The following is a 24,715-nucleotide window of genomic DNA, read 5'->3' as shown; positions in this document are numbered from 1 at the left end:
GTGACGCACACCAGAAATGTCTTAACATTCTTTGTCATTGTCACCAGACACAGAAAGGTAAAAGTTAGGTGTGATTCCTAAACACAAGTCAAGCTTTGTGTCATCAGCTATGAGAGCCCTTAGGTCATTAAGCATTGCTTTTAAGACATTAAAAAATAAATCTGCCTCCAGTTAACCAAGCAGCCGCCAGCCAGCCAGCCAGCCAAACAACCACTCAAGAAACTAGCCAGGAAAACTCAAAGCCAAGTTCTTTTTTTTTTTTTTCCTTCGGAGCTGAGGACCGAACCCAGGGCCTTGTGCTTGCTAGGCAAGCGCTCTACCACTGAGCTAAATCCCCAACCCCCAAAGCCAAGTTCTTTAACTGGTAGAGGAAGCCTTTTGAATGTTTTGAGACTCTTTGCTCCATAATTTTGCTAAAGATTCCCTGGTTTGAATAGTTTGTCTACATACACCTGAAGTATTAGGGAAGGGGCGGACTCATCTTCAGAACAGCTCTGTAACATTCTCATGTCTAGTCTCAAATACTCAGATAAATCTCAGGAAAACCTGCTTTGGAAATGGAACTGAAACATTTTTAACAGAGGTAGTGGTCTACATCAAGTAAACATTAACAGGCCAACAATAAATATGCAATCAAAAATTTAATAACAAAGATACTATTTTCAACATGGTCAGATATACACAGCTAAGCCCAGAGTTAAAAAAAATGTTCCAGCTCAACAGTCTTACAGTTTTGTACAGAACATTCAGAAGATCAACAGAAAATACATATGAGCACACAAATAAAAAAATATTTAAAGAGAATCTCTAAGCAGCATATTCTTCCTGCAAAACAGACATAGACCTTGTACTGATTAAATATCTACGAGTGCTTTTCCTTTACAAAAATACATAGATTCTTAATAGACTAAGTCATTAACAATGACCTGGTAATTCTTTCACTTCAATTTGAATGATTCATAAGCTAAATCTTACAACCACAAAAAGGTTTTTACTTGTATAAGATGTTAACCACTTTTGACAAAAGCTTAAAATAGTTCATATTTCAAAATAAAATTAGCAACATAACTTTACAATACATTCTGTGCTAGATTTAATAACCATGAGGGCTATTCTAGGAAATGATCGCTGTTGAGTTGCCAGACGCAGGAAAGTGAAGGAACACATACCCCCCGCCCCCACGCTCTTGTCCTGGACCACAGCTTCATAAGGACACTTAGGCCCCCAACCCCACTCTGAAAAAGACTGCAAAAGAAAAATGGCCTCCAAGAGAGCCAGGGTGACCTCCAACAATGTGAATGTGTGGAAAGAGCTCCTTCTGGACTTGTGTCACACTAGACTTTGTACAGATGCTCCCAGAGTGGTCAGTCTTCGTCTGCGACAGAAGAAAACCAGACCTAGTATTCGACATGTCTGTGGAAACCTGCCTTTTTGTACCATGGGAAGCGGCCTGAGGAGAGGTACAGTTGCAGAATTTACAGCAGTTATTTTGATCTTTAACTTTTATTATTTTCTGAAAAAGTCTCCAAACACTTTAATCCTACTGGAAAGTATGATGGCCAGCAAACTTACTACTTATGGAAATCATACTCCAGGAAGAGAAGCACTTGCAAATGACCTGAGAAACACTACCTCACACAAAACAATAAGGCCCCTACTGTGTACACAAAACAATAAGGTCCCTACTGTGTAAGGGCATTTTGTTTTTTATCTTAATTTCATGCTTTTGTTTTTTAATTAAAATACAATGAGCAAAGCTTATTAAGTGAGTCCAAACAACTGGTGATTCTGGTCTTTGAAGTGCTTCTAAGTCCTTAGTGCATTTGACGACTGTTCCATTTGTCATGAACAAGACCTAGCAGACATGTCCCTTATTGCTTTCCAGAGAGGTTACATGCTGGAAACAATGGTAGGAGCATTTCAAGTTTCTGTGATTCTAATCCAGAAAAGAAATTTTGGCAAATTCATACCAATATTCTACTGGTATAAAGCTTAGTTTTCTAGAGAATTCCTATCCAATCAAAGGAATGGATGAGGGATGAGGCTCAGTTGTAAAGTGCTTGCACTCCCAGGACGGCTGCGAGGGTTTGTCAACTCTGCCGAGGCTTCCCTCAGGCTGATTTAATCTCAGCATGGTGCAAAGCAGACTACCAACCCCAAAGAATGGCATACTGGGATACTTTTCAGTGCTCCTGTTTTGTCAAAATTTGGCCACATGGCTAAGGTTAGTGACAAGGAAGTGGCTGCTGAGAAAGACTTTTAGAGAAAATACAATCACAGGCCCTGTGGAATTTCACTTTTAAAACCAACAAAAGCACTTCTGTAAGTCCAGTAGGATGTACTGTGTTCTACACAGGCTTGTCAGCACTTCCACTATCTGTAAACCCAGCGGACTGTTGTACTGCGGCCCACATAGGCAGGCCTGCCGGGACTTCTATTGTTAAAGTCTGTCTTCAGTGGAGCTAAACAGGCATAGTTCCCTTCATACCACCTCCACAGAAGAAAATGCTTTTTAAAATTTAAAAATCTCAATTTTGAATTTCTTCTAAAGTTTGTATTGCTTCCATTTTTCACAGGGAGGATATTTGTATTGTTTACTTTTCTCATATTTGAGGATTTTCTAAGACCTACCAGATGATGCTGAAAACAAACAAAAAACCAAACCAAACCAAACCAAACCAAACCAGTGAAGATCTGAAGGGAAACCACGCCCACTATAGCAAGAAAGACACAATTGACTCATTCCATCAAGAAAACCCACTGCGGTGCCTTCCTTGGTAAGATTTTAGAGCTCAATTAAAGTTACTATTGCCCACTTTCTATCAGGTTACACAGTTCCTATCTTCTGGACTGTCCAAACTGTCTCTAACATGGTAACTAACAGTAAAATGTCTTTGGTGATACCTATATTCTTACAAAACTTTAAAAAGATTACTTTAGCTTGTAAGTGCCCATTTGCTATGAAACCATTTATGAAACAGGACAGATAACTGGAGGCTTATGCAGGAAACCTAAGACAGAAATGCACTTGAGCAGTGAGGCACTTTCATTTATACAGTCAGTAAAGCTTAACAGTTCACAATGTTCTAGAACATGCTTGTTCTGTTTTCTTAAGGACTCAGTTTAAGTTAACACTTGTGCTAACTCACTACATTTGTACAGTGTGACATATTGGTATGGGCATATGCCTAGTGAATAAAGAGTGTTTAAAAGCTGTCAAAACCGTAATTCTAGTCCCCAAACCTCAACTTGCTATAACCTCACCAATAAGCCTTTAGTTTATTTCTAATCTAGAGAAAGAGACATTTCTCTCTCCCTCTTAAGTGATGCCATTACTGCAACTTAGGGTGACTTTTATAGACCACAGGCGTTCTTTACATTCAAGACTCCATGGCCCTCCCTCACATGTCTCATTTTAAGGCAGGTAAAACAGGTAACAAAATCTCCTCTGGAGAAAGAGTTCTTTAGTTTACTGCTTAAGGAACAACAGATTGAAGAGTAACTGACTTATTCTTGTGTTTATAGATTCAGATGGTCATTCCTGGAGATGAACCTCAAGGGGGGTTGTTAGCAACTCTGTATATGTATTGCTGGCTACAGTGCCTGTTTGTGGGTTCCTGACAAGGGTAACTGGAGCTCAGTGCATATCACACCAGACAACAAAGTGCTGCACACTTGGTGGGTATCTTAGGCGAGGATGGCTGAAGAAGCCCAAGTCCATGTTCCCTCCCTTATGAGGCCACCTGTGCTCAATGTTCTGCTTTGGCACGTAGTGTATTGCATTTCAGTGAACACGTCAATGCAGAAACATTAAAGGAACTGTGATAAAACTGCATTCTGATGACTGTTTCCTACATAGTCCTTGGATAATAGTCATTACATGTGATCAGGCAACAAGCAAAATTCAAAGAGCCCTTGTATATAAAATTCGCCTACGGCCTTAAATTTTGGTTGAGGAGCCAAATAACCAACCCTTAGCATGCGGCTTTAAAAATGGTTTTGACTTAATTAAAATTAACCTTCACATGTAAAACAATTATCTAAATGTGATGGATTGTAAGACCTTTTCTTAAGGATAACTAGGAATTAGGTTTTGCAAAACAGCAAAATAATTTCTGTAATTAGATAATAAATTCAGTTTTTTGGTCAAGTGTTACAGTCTTTTCTACACTTTATAAAGTAAATCAAATGCCTTTTAAATCCTGCTCGTGAGTTCTTCCAGAAACATCCAATCCAACAACATGAAGTTAACTGCTGTGGCCTTCTAATACAACTTTAATACAAACTTTTGGACTTAAAAATGTAAGGAAAAATAATAATTATGAAACAAACCAAGACTGAGCCACGTTCTCAGAGCTGCACAATGTTCACTTCTATGAAGTACTCTGGAACCAAGAAAGCATTAACCTGTGAAATATTTTACTGGGAAACATGAGCACCCATGTTCACTGTGAAAAAAGGACCGTGGACCACAGAGTGCTCGTATCCGATGTCCCAATGTCCCTCTTCCTCTCAGAACTTAGCTGGTTTCAAGCAATCAGCAGACACATTCCAGAGTTTTCTTTTCCTGTTTTGAAACAGCTATGTATTTTACAAGATCTAAAATGTTTTTCATGTAGTAAGGTAACAGAGGAGTTTGACTTGCAGGCTAATTTCAAAATGAATGGAAGACTTAACCAAACTGCCAACATCAAGGACATCAGCATAGTTCTGACTTCTGATCCACTCACCTTTAATGAACTCAGCTAAAACAGTAACTCCACCAACCCCTGGTTACCACAGAATTTAGAATAACAGTATCCCCAAACCATTAATTTTGGTTAGCATATTTATCTACTACTTGGTGTTTCCTTTGTCCTGTGCATATGGTTTGGAAACGTGATAAGCAGCTAACAATCCGAGATTGGAAATCCATGAAAAGGTGGATGTTATCTAAAAAACCCCAGGATTTAAAATCACCTTATACAACCCTCTGCAATCCACGATCCACACCTAAGGCCAACTTAAAAAAGCAATGCTTTCACAAAATGGCATCAATGATACAATGATGGACACATGACATTGGCTAGACAGTACTCACTTGCCTAAGACAGGAACGAATGTTACTTACACATTTATTTTATTAGAAGTTGATATGATCAGCTGCCAACATTATGAACTTCAGTTGTCCAAGTCACGTGTTTCAACATGAAGGCCTAACCCAATTTCCTGTGCAATGGTAGACTACCCAGTGGCTTAGGACATCTCCGACTGCAATGTGCTCTGGTCAAAAAATAACTGGAATTCTTCACAAAAGACTTGCACACTCAAGAACAAGCTGGCATTTTGGTTTTTTTTTTTTTTTGGTTGTTTATTCTTTTTTACATAAAAGTTTACCAAGAATAGGACAGTGGCTCAGAAACCACTTTTCTAAATATATTCTTATACAAAATAATTTCAAGATATAATTATACTAGGTTCTTGTACAGTACTCTATTTTAATAAGAATAAAAGTATTAAGTATGTGAAAACTGCAACACCACAAGGATTGAGCCATTTTACTAGTGTAATTAACATTAGAACAACCTTGCAACAGGCAAGCAAAACACTGAGAAAGCAGAGTCGCGGCTGGACCTCACTCGCTCCGGCCGTGCCTTGCACACTGAGACAGCATGAATATGTGCAGATGGTCAGTGGCGGAAGGGCACTTGGATGGCTCCTAATAGAAACAACATGAAGGACACTGACAGTTGAGACAGACAATGGCCTTATGTGCATGCTGAAATCAGATTGTGTCTCTCGAGTCCACACACCATTCACTGTGCAATCTGTCGACGAGTAAACAAATAGTGCAGGATTCATTCAGTGCAGCCGAGGCCTGGGCCTGGGCCTACCCGAAATCAATTCTTGGTCGATACTGCAATACCATCGGGTAGGACTGTAAAGAAAAAAAGGCATGAATAAGACTGTGTTTACATGAAAACAATGCTTACTACAGAAAGTCTTGAAGAATTGGGTATTTACATTTTCTGATAATAGTGATTACAAAAGTTAAAATGTAAGCTGTCATTCAAGATTCAAATTACTACCAGTACATCTCTCCCTCCTTCCTCTCCTTGCCCTCCCCTCCCTTCCCACACAGGGTCTAAGGAGGACTACAAACCACATGTCCCCAGCAACTTTGTGGGGCTGAGGTTTGAGCTGCAAATTCTCCTTAACCACACAAGAGTAAGAGATCCTATTCTGCTACTCAGTGAAACTGGAGTTCCCACACTACTGTTCACACATTTAGGATTTATTTGGAATGCTGGTTCACAGTACTGGGTGTTAATGAAATGATGGCCTCCTGTCAGTCCGTGTCAGTGTCACAGCTGTGCACGGCCAACCCAAAGCCTTGCATCTCTGAGTGCTCGTCTATGTAGAAAGCCTCTGGCACCCGGTCACTACCACAGCTCCAGTCACCTACCACAGCTCTCCCAGTCACCTACCACAGCTCTCCCAGTCACCTACCACAGACCTACCACAGCTCCAGGGAGATGAAGGCAGGCCCCACGCTCCTCCCCATCTGCTTCACTTCACCTTCACTGCAGCAGAGAACCAATTCATCAGACAGTCTGGAGAACCAGTGATTTTCCTCTTCTCAAATCTGCAGGTCCCCACTTTTTAAGTGAAATTCAGTGACCAAACAATCAAGGGACCAAGCGAACCCTGAGACGGCCAATAGTTTGCTATCTCTGGATAGGTGGGTACGAATCAGATCAATAGTTCTCTGTACCCAAATCCCGTGGGCGGGAGAGCTAAACCTTCAGAGGGGCAGACACACCTGGGAAGCCAGAAGAGACTGCACTCTGCCCACATTTCTGACTCCAGAGGAAAACACCTAACGCCATCTGGGACTCTGGTGCACAGGGGCTCCCGGAAAAGGTGGTGCAGGCCCTCCTGGTTGCCGCCCTCACAGAGAGCTCAAAAGCAACCACCCACAAGCAAACTTGAGCCTCGGGACCACAGGTAAGACCAACTTTTCTGCTTCAAGCAACCTGCCTGGTGGACTCAGGACACAGGCCCACAGAAACAGCTGAAGACCAGTAGACAGGAAAAACTACATGCCCGAAAGCAGAACACTCTGTTCCCATAACTGACTGAAAGAAAACAGGAAAACAGGTCTACAGCACTCCTGACACACAGGCCTATAGGACAGTCTACCCACTGTCAGAAATAGCAGATTAAGGTAACACCAGAAACAACCTGATGGCGAGAGGCAAGCGCAGGAACCCAAGCAACAGAAACCAAGACTACATGGCATCATTGGAGCCCAATTCTCTCACCAAAGCAAACACTGAATATCCAAACACACCAGAAAAGCAAGATCTAGATTTAAAATCATATTTGATCATGATGCTGGAGTACTTCAAGAAAGACATGAAGAACTCCCTTAGAGAAATGCAGGAAAACATAAATAAACAAGTAGAAGCCTATAGAGAGGAATCACAAAAATCCCTGAAAAAATTCCAGGAAAACACAATCAAACAGTTGAAGGAATTAAAAATGGAAATAGAAGCAATACAGAAAGAACACATGGAAACAACCCTGGATATAGAAAACCAAGGGAAGAAACAAGGAGCCGTAGATACAAGCATCACCAACAGAATACAAGAGATAGAAGAGAGAATCTCAGGAGCAGAAGATTCCATAGAAATCATCGACACAATGGTCAAAGATAATGTAAAACAGAAAAAGCTACTGGCCCAAAACATACAGGAAATCCAGGACGCAATGAGAAGATCAAACCTAAAGATAATAGGTATAGAAGAGAGTGAAGACTCCCAGCTCAAAGGACCAGTAAATATCTTCAACAAAATCATAGAAGAAAACTTCCCTAACCTAAAGAAAGAGATGCCCATAGACATACAAGAAGCCTACAGAACTCCAAATAGATTGGACCAGAAAAGAAACACCCCCCGTCACATAATTGTCAAAACACCAAACGCACAAAATAAAGAAAGAATATTAAAAGCAGTAAGGGAAAAAGGTCAAGTAACATATAAAGGGAGACCTATCAGAATCACACCAGACTTCTCGCCAGAAACTATGAAGGCCAGAAGATCCTGGACTGATGTCATACAGACCCTAAGAGAACACAAATGCCAGCCCAGGTTACTGTATCCTGCAAAACTCTCAATTAACATAGATGGAGAAACCAAGATATTCCATGACAAAACCAAATTTACACAATATCTTTCTACAAATCCAGTCCTACAAAGGATAATAAGTGGTAAAACCCAACATAAGGAGGCAAGCTACACCCTAGAAAAAGCAAGAAACTAATCGTTTTTCAACAAAACAAAGAGAAGAAAAGCACACAAACATAACCTCACATCCAAATATGAATATAACAGGAAACAACAATCATTATTCCTTAATATCTCTCAACATCAATGGCCTCAACTCCCCAATAAAAAGACATAGATTAACAAACTGGATACGCAATGAGGACCCTGCATTCTGCTGCCTACAGGAAACACACCTGAGAGACAAAGAGACACTACCTCAGAGTGAAAGGCTGGAAAACAACTTTCCAAGCAAATGGTCGGAAGAAGCAAGCTGGAGTAGCCATTCTAATAGCGAATAAAATCAATTTCCAACTAAAAGTCATCAAAAAAGATAAGGAAGGACACTTCATATTTATCAAAGGAAAAATCCACCAAGATGAACTCTCAATGCTAAATATCTATGCTCCAAATACAAGGGCACCTACATACATAAAAGAAACCTTACTAAGGCTCAAACACACATTGCACCTCACACAATAATAGTAGGAGATTTCAATACCCCACTCTCATCACTGGACAGATCATAGAAACAGAAAATAAACAGAGACATAGACAGACTAAGAGAAGTCATGAACCAAATGGACTTAACAGATATTTATAGAACATTCTATCCTAAAGCAAAAGGATATACATTCTTCTCACCACCTCATGGAACTTTCTCCAAAATTGACCATATAACTGGTCATAAAACAGGCCTCAACAGATACAGAAAGATAGAAATAATCCCATGCGTCCTATCAGACCACCACAGGCTAAAAGCTGGTCTTCAATAACAATAAGGAAAGAACGCCCACATATACATGGAAGTTGAACAATGCTCTACTCAATGATAACCTGATCAAGGAAGAAATAAAGAAAGAAATTAAAGACTTTTTAGAATTTAATGAAAATGAAGGTACAACATACCCAAACCTATGAGACACAATGAAAGCTGTGCTAAGAAGAAAACTCATAGCTCTGAGTGCCTGCAGAAAGAAACAGGAGAGAGCATATGTCAGCAGCTTGACAGCACACCTAAAAGCTCTAGAACAAAAAGAAGCAAATACACCCAGGAGGAGTAGATGGCAGGAAATAATCAAACTCAGAGCTGAAATCAACCAAGTAGAAACAAAAAGGACCATAGAAAGAATCAACAGAACCAAAAGTTGGTTCTTTGAGAAAATCAACAAGATAGATAAACCCTTAGCCAGACTAAGGAAGAGGACACAGAGAGTGTATACAAATTAACAAAATCAGAAATGAAAAGGGAGACATAACTACAGAATCCGAGGAAATTCAAAAAATCATCAGATCCTACTACAAAAGCCTATATTCAACAAAACTTGAAAATCTGCAGAAAGTGAACAATTTCCTAGACAGATACCAGGTACGGAAGTTAAATCAGGAACAGATAAACCAGTTAAACAACCCCATAACTCCTAAGGAAATAGAAGCAGTCATCAAAGGTCTCCCAACCAAAAAGAGCCCAGGTCCAGACAGGTTTAGTGCAGAATTCTATCAGACCTTCATAGAAGACCTCATACCAATATTATCCAAACTATTCCACAAAATTGAAACAGATGGAGCACTCCCGAATTCCTTCTATGAAGCCACAATTACTCTTATACCTAAACCACACAAAGACCCAACAAAGAAAGAGAACTTCAGACCAATTTCCCTTATGAATATCGACGCAAAAATACTCAATAAAATTCTGGCAAACCGAATCCAAGAGCACATCAAAACAATCACCCACCATGACCAAGTAGGCTTCATCCCAGGCATGCAGGGATGGTTTAATATACGGAAAACCATCAACATGATCCATTATATAAACAAACTGAAAGAACAAAACCACATGATCATTTCATTAGATGCTGAGAAAGCATTTGACAAAATTCAACACCCCTTCATGATAAAAGCCCTGGAAAGAATAGGAATTCAAGTCCCATATCTAAACATAGTAAAAGCCATATACAGCAAACCAGTAGCCAACATCAAACTAAATGGAGAGAAACTTGAAGCAATCCCACTAAAATCAGGGACTAGACAAGGCTGCCCACTCTCTCCCTACTTATTCAATATAGTTCTTGAAGTTCTAGCCAGAGCAATCAGACAACAAAAGGAGATCAAGGGGATACAGATTGGAAAAGAAGAAGTCAAAATATCACTATTTGCAGATGATATGATAGTATATTTAAGTGATCCCAATAGTTCCACCAGAGAACTACTAAAGCTGATAAACAACTTCAGCAAAGTGGCTGGGTATAAAATTAACTCAAATAAATCAGTAGCCTTCCTCTACACAAAAGAGAAACAAGCCGAGAAAGAAATTAGGGAAACGACACCCTTCATAATAGTCCCAAATAATATAAAGTACCTCGGTGTGACTTTAACCAAGCAAGTAAAAGATCTGTACAATAAGAACTTCAAGCCTCTGAAGAAAGAAATTGAAGAAGACCTCAGAAGATGGAAAGATCTCCCATGCTCATGGATTGGCAGGATTAATATAGTAAAAATGGCCATTTTACCAAAAGCGATCTACAGATTCAATGCAATCCCCATCAAAATACTAATCCAATTCTTCAAAGAGTTAGACAGAACAATTTGCAAATTCATCTGGAATAACAAAAAACCCAGGATAGCTAAAACTATCCTCAACAATAAAAGGACTTCTGGGGGAATCACTATCCCTGAACTCAAGCAGTATTACAGAGCAATAGTGATTAAAAAAAAACTGCATGGTATTGGTACAAAGACAGACAGATAGACCAGTGGAATAGAATTGAAGACCCAGAAATAAACCCATACACCTATGGTCACTTGATTTTTGACAAAGGAGCCAAAACCATCCAATGGAAAAAAGATAGCATTTTCAGCAAATTGTGCTGGTTCAACTGGAGGTCAGCATGTAGAAGAATGCAGATCGATCCATGCTTATCACCCTGTACAAAGCTTAAGTCCAAGTGGATCAAGGACCTCCACATCAAACCAGATACACTCAAACTAAAAGAAGAAAAAGTGGGGAAGCATCTCGAACACATGAGCACTGGAGAAAATTTCCTCAACAAAACACCAATGGGTTATGCTCTAAGATCAAGAATGGACAAATGGGATCTCATAAAACTGTACAGCTTCTGTAAGGCAAAGGACACTGTGGTTAGGACAAAACGGCAACCAACAGATTGGGAAAAGATCTTTACCAATCCTACAACAGATAGAGGGCTTATATCCAAATTATACAAAGAACTCAAGAAGTTAGACTGCAGGGAGACAAATAACCCTATTAAAAAATGGGGTTCAGAGCTAAACAAAGAATTCACAGCTGAGGAATGCCGAATGGCTGAGAAACACCTAAAGAAATGTTCAACATCTTTAGTCATAAGGGAAATGCAAATTAAAACAACCCTGAGATTTCACCTCACACCAGTGAGAATGGTTAAGATCAAAAACTCAGGTGACAGCAAATGCTGGCGAGGATGTGGAGAAAGAGGAACACTCCTCCATTGTTGGTGGGATTGCACACTGGTACAACCATTCTGGAAATCAGTCTGGAGGTTCCTCAGAAAATTGGACATTGAACTACCTGAGGATCCAGCTATACCTCTCTTGGGCATATACCCACAAGATGCCCCCACATAAAACAAAGACACATGCTCCATTACGTTCATAGCAGCCTTATTTGTAATAGCCAGAAGCTAGAAAGAACGCAGATGCCCTGCAACAGAGGAATGGATACAGGAAATGTGGTACATCTACACAATGGAATATTACTCAGCTATCAAAAACAATGACTTTATAAAATTCATAGGCAAATGGATGGAACTTGAAAATATCATCCTGAGTGAGGTAACCCAATCACAGAAAAACACACATGGTATGTACTCATTGATAAGTGGCTATTAACCCAAATGCTTGAATTGCCCAAATGCACAGAACACATGAAACTCAAGAAAGATGACCAAAATGTGAATGCTTCACTCCTTCTTTAAAAGGGGAACAAGAATACCCTTGGCAGGGAATAGGGAGGCAAAGTTTAGAACAGAGGTAGAAGGAACACCCATTCAGAGCCTGCCCGACATGTGGCCCATACATACACAGCCACCCAATTAGATAAGATGGATGAAGCAAAGAAGTGCAGGCCGGCAGGAACCGGATGTAGATCTCTCCTGAGAGACACAGCCAGAATACAGCAAATACATAGGACTGAACTGAGAATGGGACCCCCGTTGAAGGAATCAGAGAAAGGACTGGAAGAGCTTGAAGGGGCTCGAGACCCCATATGAACAACAATGCCAACCAACCAGAGCTTCCAGGGACTAAGCCACTACCCAAAGACTATGCATGGACTGACCCTGGGCTCCAACCTCATAGGTAGCAATGAATAGCCCAGTAAGAGCACCAGTGGAAGGAGAAGCCCTTGGTCCTGCCAAAACTGAACCCCCTGTGAACATGACTTTTGGGGGGAGGGCGGTAATGGGGGCAAGATGGGAGAAATACTCAAGTTAGTAAAGATTAAAAAAAAAAAAAAGAAGAAGACAGACTGATCGATCTCCAGTCCTTTCACATGCATGCCACACACTGAGAAGACTTCATGCTGCTGTGTACTAACTTCCAGCTAGGACAGAACAGAAGTAGGGAAAGAACCCTAGGCCTTGTTCAGCTGAAGAATACAGAAGATGCCACCTAGAATCTAATGGGCAAGCACAGAAGTTGCAAGGTTCCAATGGCCTTAATCTTATTCTGTCTTTTAATTGTTTAAATCGTATTCTTTATCTAACATTTTACTCTGGTCTTAAGGAACCAGCATTGACTTTGGTTAGTTAGGCACAAAATTCTGTGTATCTGAAGCCCAGTCAGATTTTTGGGGCTGTAGTTGTACATGATCTTCCTCCCTCCCTCCCCCACGCACCGTGTGTGTGTGTGTGTAGCTCCTGTGCTGGGGCTAGTTCGGGAGCAGTTCTCTCTCTCTCGTGTGTGTGTGTGTGTGTGTGTGTGTGTGTGTGTGTGTAGGCTGGCGCCTGATTGGAGCTCTTAGCTTCATGACGCACTGTCTTGGGCAGGAGGGCAGCAGTGATCCTGTCCCATTTGTTACTCGCCTGAAATTCTCCTGTCCCATTTGTTACTCGCCTGAAATTCTAACTGACCAGAAACACCTACTTCCTGATTAACAACAGTTTAGCTAACTTTGTTAGGTTAAATAAAATCTTGTTAAAGTATGGAAAGGCACATTTAACTTCATAATTTAATAATGCAGAGTCTCATAACTAAGATGCTACTTAAAGTCTTGTGAAAACAGAATTCTGGTCTTTGTTCTGAGGAAACATATACGGACTAAAACATTTTGTGATTACTTGCTATTATATGATTTATTTTTAATCATTTTATTTAAAATAAACTAAGATGCATATAAGCAGAGAAAGAGGAGACAGGAAATGTGAAATATTAATTGGTAAGTCTAGGTAAAGAATGTCATTGAAGTAATTGCTTCAGATTTTAATTTTAAAACATCAAACTACAAAGCTAGTAGTAAAGTTAGTGCCAACACTAGATTTTATCCAGTGCCTTTCAGCACACAGTGATCTTTACCTTAGAGAATTCCATACTAGTCTGTTATCTGCCTGTCTCCTCTACATTTTATATCATTCTTACGGTTCTGATAAAAAAAATTCTACCAGCTCTTGACATTATCCTTTTAGTATAGTATTTAGTATAGTATTTAATACCTTTGTATTTATATTCAAAGTGAAATTTGGATCCAGTTTTTAAAAAAGATTTTATTTTTATTTTAAAATTATGTGTATGTGTGTGCCTGTGTGTGGGTCTGTGCACACATGAGTACAGGTAACCAAATTGTCCACAAGAGGGTGTCCATTCCATGCAGCTACCTCATGTGGATGCTAGGACTGAACTCTGGTCTTCTGCAAGAAGAACACATGCTCTTAATGCCTGCACCACCTCTCCCAGCCCTTGGCAGTAGCTGCCGAACTAAAGGGCATGTTCTCTTAGAACAGAGTTCTCTGCCCTTGTTCTCTTGTCAAGCTTACTGTCATAGCGATGATCTTGTCAGGCTTACTGTCATAGCGATGATCTTGTCAAGCTTACTGTCATAGCGATGATCTTGTCAGGCTTACTGTCATAGCGATGATCTTGTCAGGCTTACTGTCATAGCGATGATCTTGTCAAGCTTACTGTCATAGCGATGATCTTGTCAGGCTTACTGTCATAGCGATGATCTTGTCAGGCTTACTGTCATAGCGATGATCTTGTCAGGCTTACTGTCATAGTGATGATCTTGTCAGGCTTACTGTCATAGCGATGATCTTGTCAGGCTTACTGTCATAGCGATGATCTTGTCAGGCTTACTGTCATAGCGATGATCTTGTCAAGCTTACAGTCATAGTGATGATTTTGTCAAGCTTACAGTCATAGTGATGATTTTGTCAAGCTTACAGTCATAGTGGTGATTTTGTCAAGTTTACTGTCATAGTGATGATTTTGTCAAGCTTACTGTCATAGTGATGATTTTGGGAGAACTTAAATTTTCACTTTCTTACAACACTGTTATCTGTAATGAGGTGTTGAAGAATGAAAAGGAAGTGAGGGTACAGTTGCAGATCTGTCTTGCTCCAGTGTCCTTCATCACTCAGAATCAAAGCCAAAGAGCAACTTCATCTCTTGGGAAACAGACATCAACATGAAGAAAAAGGAGAAGCCAATGTATCCTGGGTGACAGCTACACACAGGGTTATTGCTGTCATTTATTTCCAATCAGCTAAACCATCTGCTCAGCCCTCACCCTCCTTTGCACACTGAAAGGAGAACACCTTCCTCGCCGAGGGCCTCCCACTGCCCATCTAGATGGATGTCAGGTCACTCCCAGATAGGCAGGATTAAACAGTACGCATCTAACAGCTCACATCATAATGATGAACTGAGATTCCCATAGCACAGCAGTCATCAAGACTAAGCAAAATTCCAAATATACTGCGCATTGCAATTTCTGCTTAGTGATTTTAGAGTATTCTTTTAAGTCACAAAGTAAACTAATTTGTCTCACCTTGGAAACTGGAATACTGAAGTTTATTAGTTACTGACTACTAGAAACTAGATGGATTATTTTAATTATTGGGGAAAAGATTACTTTTTAAAAATACTATGACTTATCTACGAGATTAAGACTGGGCGCATTATCTCTGCACTTATAATACAGTAATGCTTTACTACCCTGCATCAGATGCTTTTATTTTTAAAAACGTATTTATTTTTAAACATGTGTGGGCATTCATACACTAGTGGGGTATCTGTGGAGCCTGGGGGTATCAAATGCCCTGGAGCTGGGGTTAAGGCAATTAGGAGCCACCTGACGTGGGTGCTGGGAATCAAAATTGGGTCTCAAAGAGTAGTTTTTAAGTTCAGGGTCATCGCTCCAGCCCATCCTCCAAATCTCTAACACGTGTTTCTATTAGACAAGCTTCCCTCAGTTACCCCTCTGTCCCGCAGCAGCAGCTGGGCTGGCTGGGCACGGCTCACACTCAGAGTCACTGATGCTTCCCATTTACAGTCATTCGACTTGACATTTTATCTCAAGGGCCAAGATTAGCGATGTCTCAAGGGTTAAAATTCTGCATTCATAAATGATAGCTGTTAAGACATAATTTTAATTTTAGTTCAGTAAAATGATTAACTCAGGAGAACTAGAATAATGGGAGAACTCTTATTTGAGTTTAAAAAGACTTTAAAAATTGCTTTTACAACGTAACATGTCTGAGACCTTGAGTTTGGGATGGGAGTGGTCAGCACAGAGCACTGTGATGGCCATATGTACCGTCCTGAGTGCCTCTTACCTGATACAAAGTGCCATCCTGAGAGCAGACTGGCGAGGCTGAACAGTTCAGACAGCAAAACTGCGGAGGAGACGAACCCATCAGATAAGAGGCAGCCACAACGGGACACATTTAAACTTGTTATTTAAAGTAGTTTAACTCAAACCTAAGTGCCAACATTTATAATTTAAATAAACACCGAGGAATAGTAGAGGGTTTTTTTTTGAGGGGGAATATTTAATAACTTGGTGACTGGTAAATTTTAGTATTAAGTAACTTTAACAATTGTCTTTGAAGGTTTTTTTTTTTTAATATTCTAAAACTACCAAAATGGTACCCTACCTTTTTTCATTTCATTTCTGAATGCTAGTATCTGAGGCATCCTCATCTCTTGGATGGAGGGTACCGTCATCTTTCCCCTACTTGTTCCTCAGATCAGTTTCTCCCATGCCTCCTCTTCATCTACTCTGAGAGCAGCGTTATTTAAGATCAGCGCTCGGAATGGACCCAGAACTTCATTCAACCTAAGGGACTGAGCCATTGCTCTTTGACTTCCTATTGGCTAGGCTAGACTCTCAGTCTCCACGCCTGCTTTAATATCATCCTGAATATCTTCCTGAATCTGATGATATTCAGTTCCCAGTCTTAACAGCTACACAACCTAAAAACTTTAAGTTAGTCACATATTTAACACTGCATACTCTTCTGAACGGAAAAAAAATAAATGTATAAATAGGTGAAAAATTAAACACATCAAAAGATAAGTTTATGGGCTGGAGAGATGTCTCAGCGGTTAAGAGCACTGACTGCCCTTCCAGAGGTCCTGAGTTCAATTCCCAGCAGCCACATGGTGGCTCACAACCATCTGTACTGGGGTCTGATGCCTTCTTCTGGCACCAGGCATACATGAAGCTAGAGCACTTGTATAAAAATCTTAAAAACAATACATGTTTACATTAATCAGAAAGATTTTAATTTCCCAAAGGAGACTTTTAAGGATCTACTCTAAAAGTTATACATTTTCACAAGTTTTCTCTCTGAAGTTGGTCCTGATTTTGCACTGTGCTCATCACCGTGCTCTCAGGCAGCCTCGCACTGCTGTCCTTTACTGACTCAGATGGAGCCCCAACTCTAACCTGCCATATTTTGCCTGACTATACAATCTGCAAAAATTATTTAATAAAAATACAGATTTAATTACATTTTTTCCTATCAATTTCTTTGGTACCAGTCAAAATAGGTGTGTGTGTTTGCTTTCCTAAGCCAGTGCTGGAGTGTGGCTGAGGCTGCGGGAGGAGGCAGAAGCAGCAAGGAGCACTGGGAAAGGGCAGCTGGGTAGACTGAGGGTGTTCACACTACCCCAAAAAGGTGGGCAGGAAGAGCATGGCCCGCAGTGAAGGCTGAGGCTGAGCAGAAAGCTGCTGACAGCAGTTCTCGCTTAGTGTGAGCGAGTAGACTGTGGCAATGTAGTCTAACACGTACTTTCTTACATTATTAGATTACATTCTGCTAAGGACTTTAGCTATAATATTAATTCTGGTTAAATTTTTCTACACAGTACTATCACAATTTTAAGGATTCCCAAAACAGGAAAAAAGGGAGGCAGAGCACAGGTGGGAGAAAAAAGTGCTACAGCATTTATAGCGAAAACGTTTGTGCTCAGAAAACATGAGCACTTTCTAGAAGTCAACAAGAAAAGACAAGCTCATTATTAATAGGATAATGAATATGAACACTCACAGAAATGTTATGTTGCTAATATGAATGTCAAGAAGTTAGAAAATGTGTGGTATAACTATAACTTATGAAACCTTTTTGAGGACAATTGATAACATCTCACAATGCAAACCCAGCAATCTAGGCAGTGGAAACACTTGTGCATTTGCAAAGTCCATGCCTTGGAATAGATATAGCACTGCTTGTAATGTTAAAGATTAAACAAAACCTCAGTGCCCACCAAAAGAAATAATTAAACCACGCTGGTCACACAAACTGAATTGTACTAATATATGAAAAAGAATGCCTTCAAAATGTAATTGTTTTCTAATACATATTATCAAAGGAGAACAAAGTTGCTAGCTGTATGCATGATTCCATTTCTATCTCAGAAAACTCTGCCCACTCACATGGCATTCAAGAGATACCAGTCTGACGGTAACATCAGAGGAATCTACAGTTCCATACTCTCCACTTATAGAAGTCACAGAAGGGGCTGGAGAGATGGCTCAGCGGTTAAGAGCGCCCGACTGCTCTTCCAGAGGTCATGAGTTCAATTCCCAGCAACCACATGGTGGCTCACAACCATCTGTAAAGAGATCTGATGCCCTCTTCTGGTGTATCTGAAGACAGCTACAGTGTACTTATATATAATAAATAAATAAATCTTAAAAAAAAAAAAAAAGAAGTCACAGAAGAAACCTGGTCACAGATCTTAAATATCCGAGGTGTTCACACAGGAGTGGAGCTCTTTAGAAATCAGTCTGAGCCTGCCCCAAGCCAGCTGAGTAGAGCTGTACTTTGTTATCGTTCCTGTTTGTATTTGCACTAGACTTGAGAAGTACTACTGACAAACATTCACCGTGCTAGTGAGCAACAGATCAACTCCAACATTCAGCATAGCAACCTTCAAGAAAAATACTGATAACTATAAAATGTACAGCAGCTGTTTGACCAGATGTTTGTTTTAATTCATAAGGATAAAGATTTAAAATTAATTTATCTCGATGGAGACAAAGTCTAGGAAGGGCAGTAGCCACCTTATGCTCATCTTCCCTAAAAGGGACTAAGATAAAGGGGGAGCTGCCCTGGGAAAGGGGAAATGCGACCACAGAAGCTGGATGGTGCAGAGGGATGCCCAGTGCTGCAGAACTGGATGCAAACTCACTTCCTTGAGACTGCCCTGAGAGGCAGCAAACAGCAGGGAGGGACGGAGGTGTGGAGCGCCCTTGTCTGAAGCCAAGGACTCAGATGGAGACTCAGGCCTACCACTCTTCCATGGTGAGAGGGATGGAAGCTACCCTGAGTCGCAAACTTGACTGAGTGCAGAATTCACAAGCAAACATCCCACAACACACATGAGAAGGGAAAACTGCAAAGTCGCCAAGTATAGCCAATGCAACCCAGAAATACAGCGCAGTGCCAGTCACAAAGCCGTTCTGAAGCTCATCTGACAGAACAGGGAAAGCAGTGCAACATCATTTAGAAATCTACTTTCTGTCTCATTGGTACAAATATACACAAAAAGCAATGTAGAAGGCCGACTACTGGCCCTATGTAAGACACGTTAGGACTTTAAAGAAAACGGACAATTGAAAGGTTTCAGACACGAGTTTTATAAAACTTGCATTATGTACAGTTCAGAATAATGCCTGTTAAAAAGTGCCTAGAAACATCCATAGATGTGTGTATACACATGTGCATATAAAGACAGCAGCATCTTCAAATAATGAAGACCAGTCTAGATTGTTCAATTAACTGTATTTCTGGTTTAAAAATAACCTGTATTTCAGATTCTTAATCTTGTTATGTGTGAATGAATCAATTACAATTGGACTAGAATACTCAGTATAACAGAGTTCTAGAAGCAAGTAAGAAAACATACAGTAGCTATCAGAGCAGGAACAAACTCAGACATCTGAGCGCTAAGCAAGTTAGCAATGCCAGCAGTAGAGTATTGAATTTGTAGACAACCCAGCCTTCTGCTGGTATGGATGGGGTGACCAATCCAAAACTACAGACAGGGAACACTAGCAGAAAACAGGATTAGAGAACAACTCATCCCTTCAGGCCCCATTTAAAATCTTTAATAAAAGTATATCTCAACCTAAAACCTGAAACTGCAGAAATGTGTGCTCAGAAACAGCCGCATAAAGACTGGTTTGATCGGCAATCTGTTAGTAGAAGGCTTATACAATCATGCTTTCACGTGAAAATAATGGGCAACACCAAGCTTCTTGGCCCATGCTTCTAATGAGGCCGAGGCAGGAGAGTATTAGTCTCAGGCAGCCTGTGCTACTGTGAGCTCCAGGCTAGCTTGGGCTAAATAGTACATTCTTCCTTCAAAAAATCGTCTCACATCCAGACGCATGCAAATGAAATGAACACCATGGGCGGTGGTCGGGAGAGCCCTTGTGACAGGAGCCCTAGGGAAGGGCTGTGAATGACCTTTAGGCTGGTCTATCTACAAATAACGAGTTCTAGCACCCACATGCTGAAATGCCCACTGAACTAACAAAGAAAACCAAAATTACGTTTACTGCAGAAATACTGCCGTAGCATTAGAGCATCTGCTTCCTAACTGCAGACTTACCTTTGGAGTGTGCACCTGGCATATGAACATTACACGTAAAAGTTAAACGGAAGCAACATACAAACAGCCCTTAAAGCCTATAAACACGGCACTTTATTATGCAATACAATTATATTTAAAAAGATGAACCCAAATGCAGTCTGATGCATTCTTTCTTTTTCAAGGACACACAACTAGCAAGTGACTGACACTAGAAAGTAATTCTCCCTTCAGGTCTTGAGAGTTTTTTTGCCTGTGGCTAGAGTACTGTGCCTCAAAGAGAAGACTTTTATCCATGTGAAAACCCAGATAGGAAAACAACAAAACCCCTCTGATTTAAGAACTCAGATGTTCAGTATTATTATACTATCACCAGACAAATATCTTAGCCAACATATAACACGAGGATTTTTGGAGGTTTTTCAACAGTTCAAGAGATGTTACTTATGTGACGTTAATATACTCATGAACTACTGGGACATGACAACCCTCATTATTTGTAAATTCTACAGTATCTACATAAACCTGGGAGAAACATCAGTATTTAACACCTGACATACTGGCAACACACGTCATCGCAGTTCACGTCTTCTGGGTGAGCGTGAGTGCGAACTCCTGCAGCTCTGCCATCAGTCTTCATAAATTCATCATTCAGCTCACCAGGGGACTCTGGCAGCACTGCCAGTGCTTCTGGTTCCCACAGACCGGCTTGTATCACAGTATGCAGGGTGCCCATACTTCCTAACATTTCTGGCTTAGGTGGACTCAAGCTCAACAGTTAACCTAAGCAAAGACATACCCCACTAAATCCCTTTTCCTCAAACCTCACATTACTCTGAGTGATGGATCATGCAATCCCACCCTGACCCCAACAGTTCGTCCCCCTTACCGACTGCTGGTGCTGTCCGCTCTCGGGGCAGCATGGCGTCTACCTGGCCCCACTTCCCACTTTCACACTGTAGCAGACACTGGGCTTGAAGTACACGTCTCCTCTGCTCTCAGGCTAGCAAAATCCTGGACTTACCTATAGCTGCACTTAACAATAACTCACCTTCAAAATATTTAACACAGACACTGGTCTTGTGCTTGGGTGAATTTTTAAGTGCTGGAGAATAAAGAAGAACTCGTTTCTTCTTTTTTTCCAAACTAGTGCTTCTAACTTCTTAATGCCCCTAAATAATACTGTTAAATCTGAATTATATAATAAAATATAACTAAATATACACATAGAGAAATAAAAAGCAATTTACATTTTCTCCTCTTAGCCGCCATCTTGTCATATAGATGAATTCCATAGTATGATCCTTTCCCATAATTTCACCATTGCACAGCACATCCAACTTTAAAAAAATAATTAAAATATATTAATGCATAGAAAATTCAAATTTTACGTTTTTATAAATTTTCAAATTTCAAAAGATCCAACATAAAAGTACCGATTTTATAAGAGCACTGATTATTTTTATTAAACCCACTGTCACAGAATGTCAATAGTTCAGATGCAATATGAAACAGCATTTACCTTGTACCACATAACTGTATCTCAAGTTGATACACAATCTATAAATGCAATGCTAACTATCTTGACTCATGTTTCTACAACTCTACAGGTTTGAGACATATGTGGGGACCACTCTTACTGAATGAGAAGAAAAGTGTAGTAAGCTCATTCTAAATCCGCATCTCAGAATCCTCAGAATCTCCAGAGGAAAAAGAGTTTTACCTTCTCCTTAGTTTGGATCAAAGAGATAGGGCTTTATAACTATGGCACAGGTGCATGTGCTCACGGCCTCTCTGATGTGCTTGTGCATACACGTATGAAAGGTCAAAACAAACTGTACTGCAAGGTCTCCCTTTTGTTCTAGGCTTTAAGAAACCAGCCCTAAAGCTTCAAAAGGCCACAAAAACTTCATGGTTCACTAATGCAACAAAGCATAAATAAAGAATGTTCTATCAAAGATCTCTATAAATCAGTCCTCTAGTTTCTAGTAAAAGAAACTAGTTAAGATTTTATTTCAGGGGTGGAAGGGAAAATGAGTTTTAAATACTCTGTATCTAGATAGAGACTATAATTTTGAACTTGAAGTCTAATATAAAATTAGTCTCAATTATATTAGATATATGGATTATTGACATTTTAATACTTTATCCTGATATATAAACTTTGAACTTTATTAACTACTAAAAGTAGACAACTCTTTTTTTCTCTTGTCTGTAAAACAAATGCATAAGCAAAGCTGTAATTTCTAATCCGGCAGGATGCACCCAGTCATTAGCAACCAGTCCCCATTAGCACTGCTGTTAAGGACCCTTCCCAGATGTCATTAACTCACATTCCTATACACTGGGCAGCAGAATAGTGGGAGACCAATCCATAACTCATAAAGAAAGCAAAGGACAAGTTCTCTGACTGAAACAAAGAATCGTTTAAAAAGGGCCATAGTGCACAGCAGAAGTGAGGCAGAGAAAGGTTTTCTCTCCTCTGGTAACTTCCTGAAGACAGGAAAATTAACTCAGCAAACCAGACTTTAAAGTAAAACTATGCATAGTATTTTTACATGAAAAAAAAAACACAAAGGACACCGTACAGTATAAAATGTCACTACTTTTCACTATTTATAGATGTTATCTAGAAGTTATCTTTTATGTTTACCAAATACAGTGGGCTCTGACACTTTCAGTTTTTTCTAATATAAACATTATGTATCTGAAATTTTTAAAATGATTTATTAGTTTTTATTTTATGTGCATTGGTATTTTGCCTGTGTGTTGGGAATTGAATCCCAGTCAATTGGAAGAACAGCCAGTGCTGTTAACCACTGAGCCATCTCTCCAGTTTTGTAACTAAAATTTTTAAGAACCTGTAGACCCAAACTAATAAAAAAAAATTAACCCAAACTAGTCATCAGTCACACAAGACATGTCCATTAGGTTCAAGCTTAGATGCTTCCTCAGATACAGACGTCTGTCTGTCAGAGTCTGTGCTTAAATCGCCTCACACTTCCCTTCTCTTTTAATAACAGACTGAGAGTCTGGTGAAAGTCACACGTCTCCAAAGTGCTCCTGAACACTGGTCCTTGCTCCAGCTCACCACTGGGCAATTGGGATCCATCTCCTGTTTGCCATTTGAGATTCGTGCTGTGTCCTCCAGGGCTCAGGGGACATCACAGGAAAGCAGACAGAAAGACTTAAGAATCAGAGGACAGGGAGGTGGGCAGCACAAAGTTGCCTGGACATGACACAGCTACCGCACTAATGCACTTCCTGCAGCTGCAGCTATCCACACAAGACGTGCACAAGGCTGGGCAGGGGCAACACTTCATCATAGGTGGGAGAGGAGTCCATGAGCCCCATCAACATGCTGGATGACTATTGGCAATTAATGGCTGCTTGGGGAAGAGATGCTATGGCCAATGTGAGCTGTCCTAGATAACCAGTAAATAAATTCAGGCTCAGGTAAGAAACCCTTACTAAGCTCGCTCAGTGAGTGACAAACAAAAATAGTTCAGAGGTAGGAGCATCGAGAAGGGTTCTAACCAGAGAAGGGGTGATAAGAGGGAGTGGATGGGAAAGTGACTCAAATTCACTATATAAATGTATAAAGCCGTCAAACAGTAAAACAAACAAACAAAAAAAAAAAACCTAAGAAGTGACATATTTTAAAAGACACACTGACACTGTAAAAAAGAAAGAACTCACTTAGTTAGATGTACTCTGTCAGTATTAAAAAAAACAAATACATCCTTTAGTTACAAATGCATCAATGTGATTTACTTGGGATATTGTTACAAAATGTTACATAAATATTACATTCTAAAGCTTAATTTTTAAACATGAAAATAAACATTCTCTATAAAAATTAATTTGAATATATTCTTTTTTTACTTCATTTGCTAGAATTTTGGTACAGATCAGAGTCATCAAAGTCACAGTTAGATATGATTTTACTTACCTCATAAGAACTTGGAAGTTTTAGTTTTAAACTCAGAAACTTTTTAATAGTTCCTACAGTAACTCGTGTAGAACAGCGAATGAACTTCTTCATGAGACCCTAAAGGAAAAAAAAATGACAAATTAAAGACTCTGATTTGTTTTTTACTAAATAAAACCTTTAGCCTTTCCAGTCATGGAAGTATATACTTCTAATCCCAGCATTCAGGAGGAGGAGGCGGGAGGAGTTGGATTCTGCCTGGATTGCAAAGTGAGTCAGTCTCATCAGACCGCCCCAAACCAACTAAACCAAACCACACCCACCCAAACCAACTAAACCAAACCACACCCACCCCAAACCAACTAAACCAAACCACACCCAC

At 40.0% G+C, this 24,715-nt stretch overlaps 1 protein-coding gene across 8 annotated transcripts in view; it reads right to left on the bottom strand.

Annotated features, from left to right (window-relative positions):
* Nucleotides 1-628: 628 nt before the first annotated feature.
* The window catches only part of Pcgf5 (polycomb group ring finger 5), a 117,325-nt gene continuing 93,238 nt past the window's right edge, over nt 629-24,715 (bottom strand). For 3 of the 8 annotated variants that reach the window (NM_001129882.2, NM_001440241.1, NM_001440242.1), the window contains 3 exon segments: nt 629-5,917; nt 21,653-21,742; nt 24,355-24,453. In NM_001129882.2, the coding sequence (NP_001123354.1) occupies nt 5,870-5,917; nt 21,653-21,742; nt 24,355-24,453 (237 nt within the window). In that variant the 3' untranslated portion in view covers nt 629-5,869. 8 annotated transcript variants of the gene reach the window in all.

Source organism: Rattus norvegicus, chromosome 1 (assembly GCF_021556685.1).
Source record: "Rattus norvegicus strain SHRSP/BbbUtx chromosome 1, alternate assembly SHRSP_T2T, whole genome shotgun sequence".
Taxonomy (NCBI): domain Eukaryota; kingdom Metazoa; phylum Chordata; class Mammalia; order Rodentia; family Muridae; genus Rattus; species Rattus norvegicus.
Note: the sequence above shows the minus strand (reverse complement) of the source record. Positions and strands in the feature narration are given on the sequence as shown.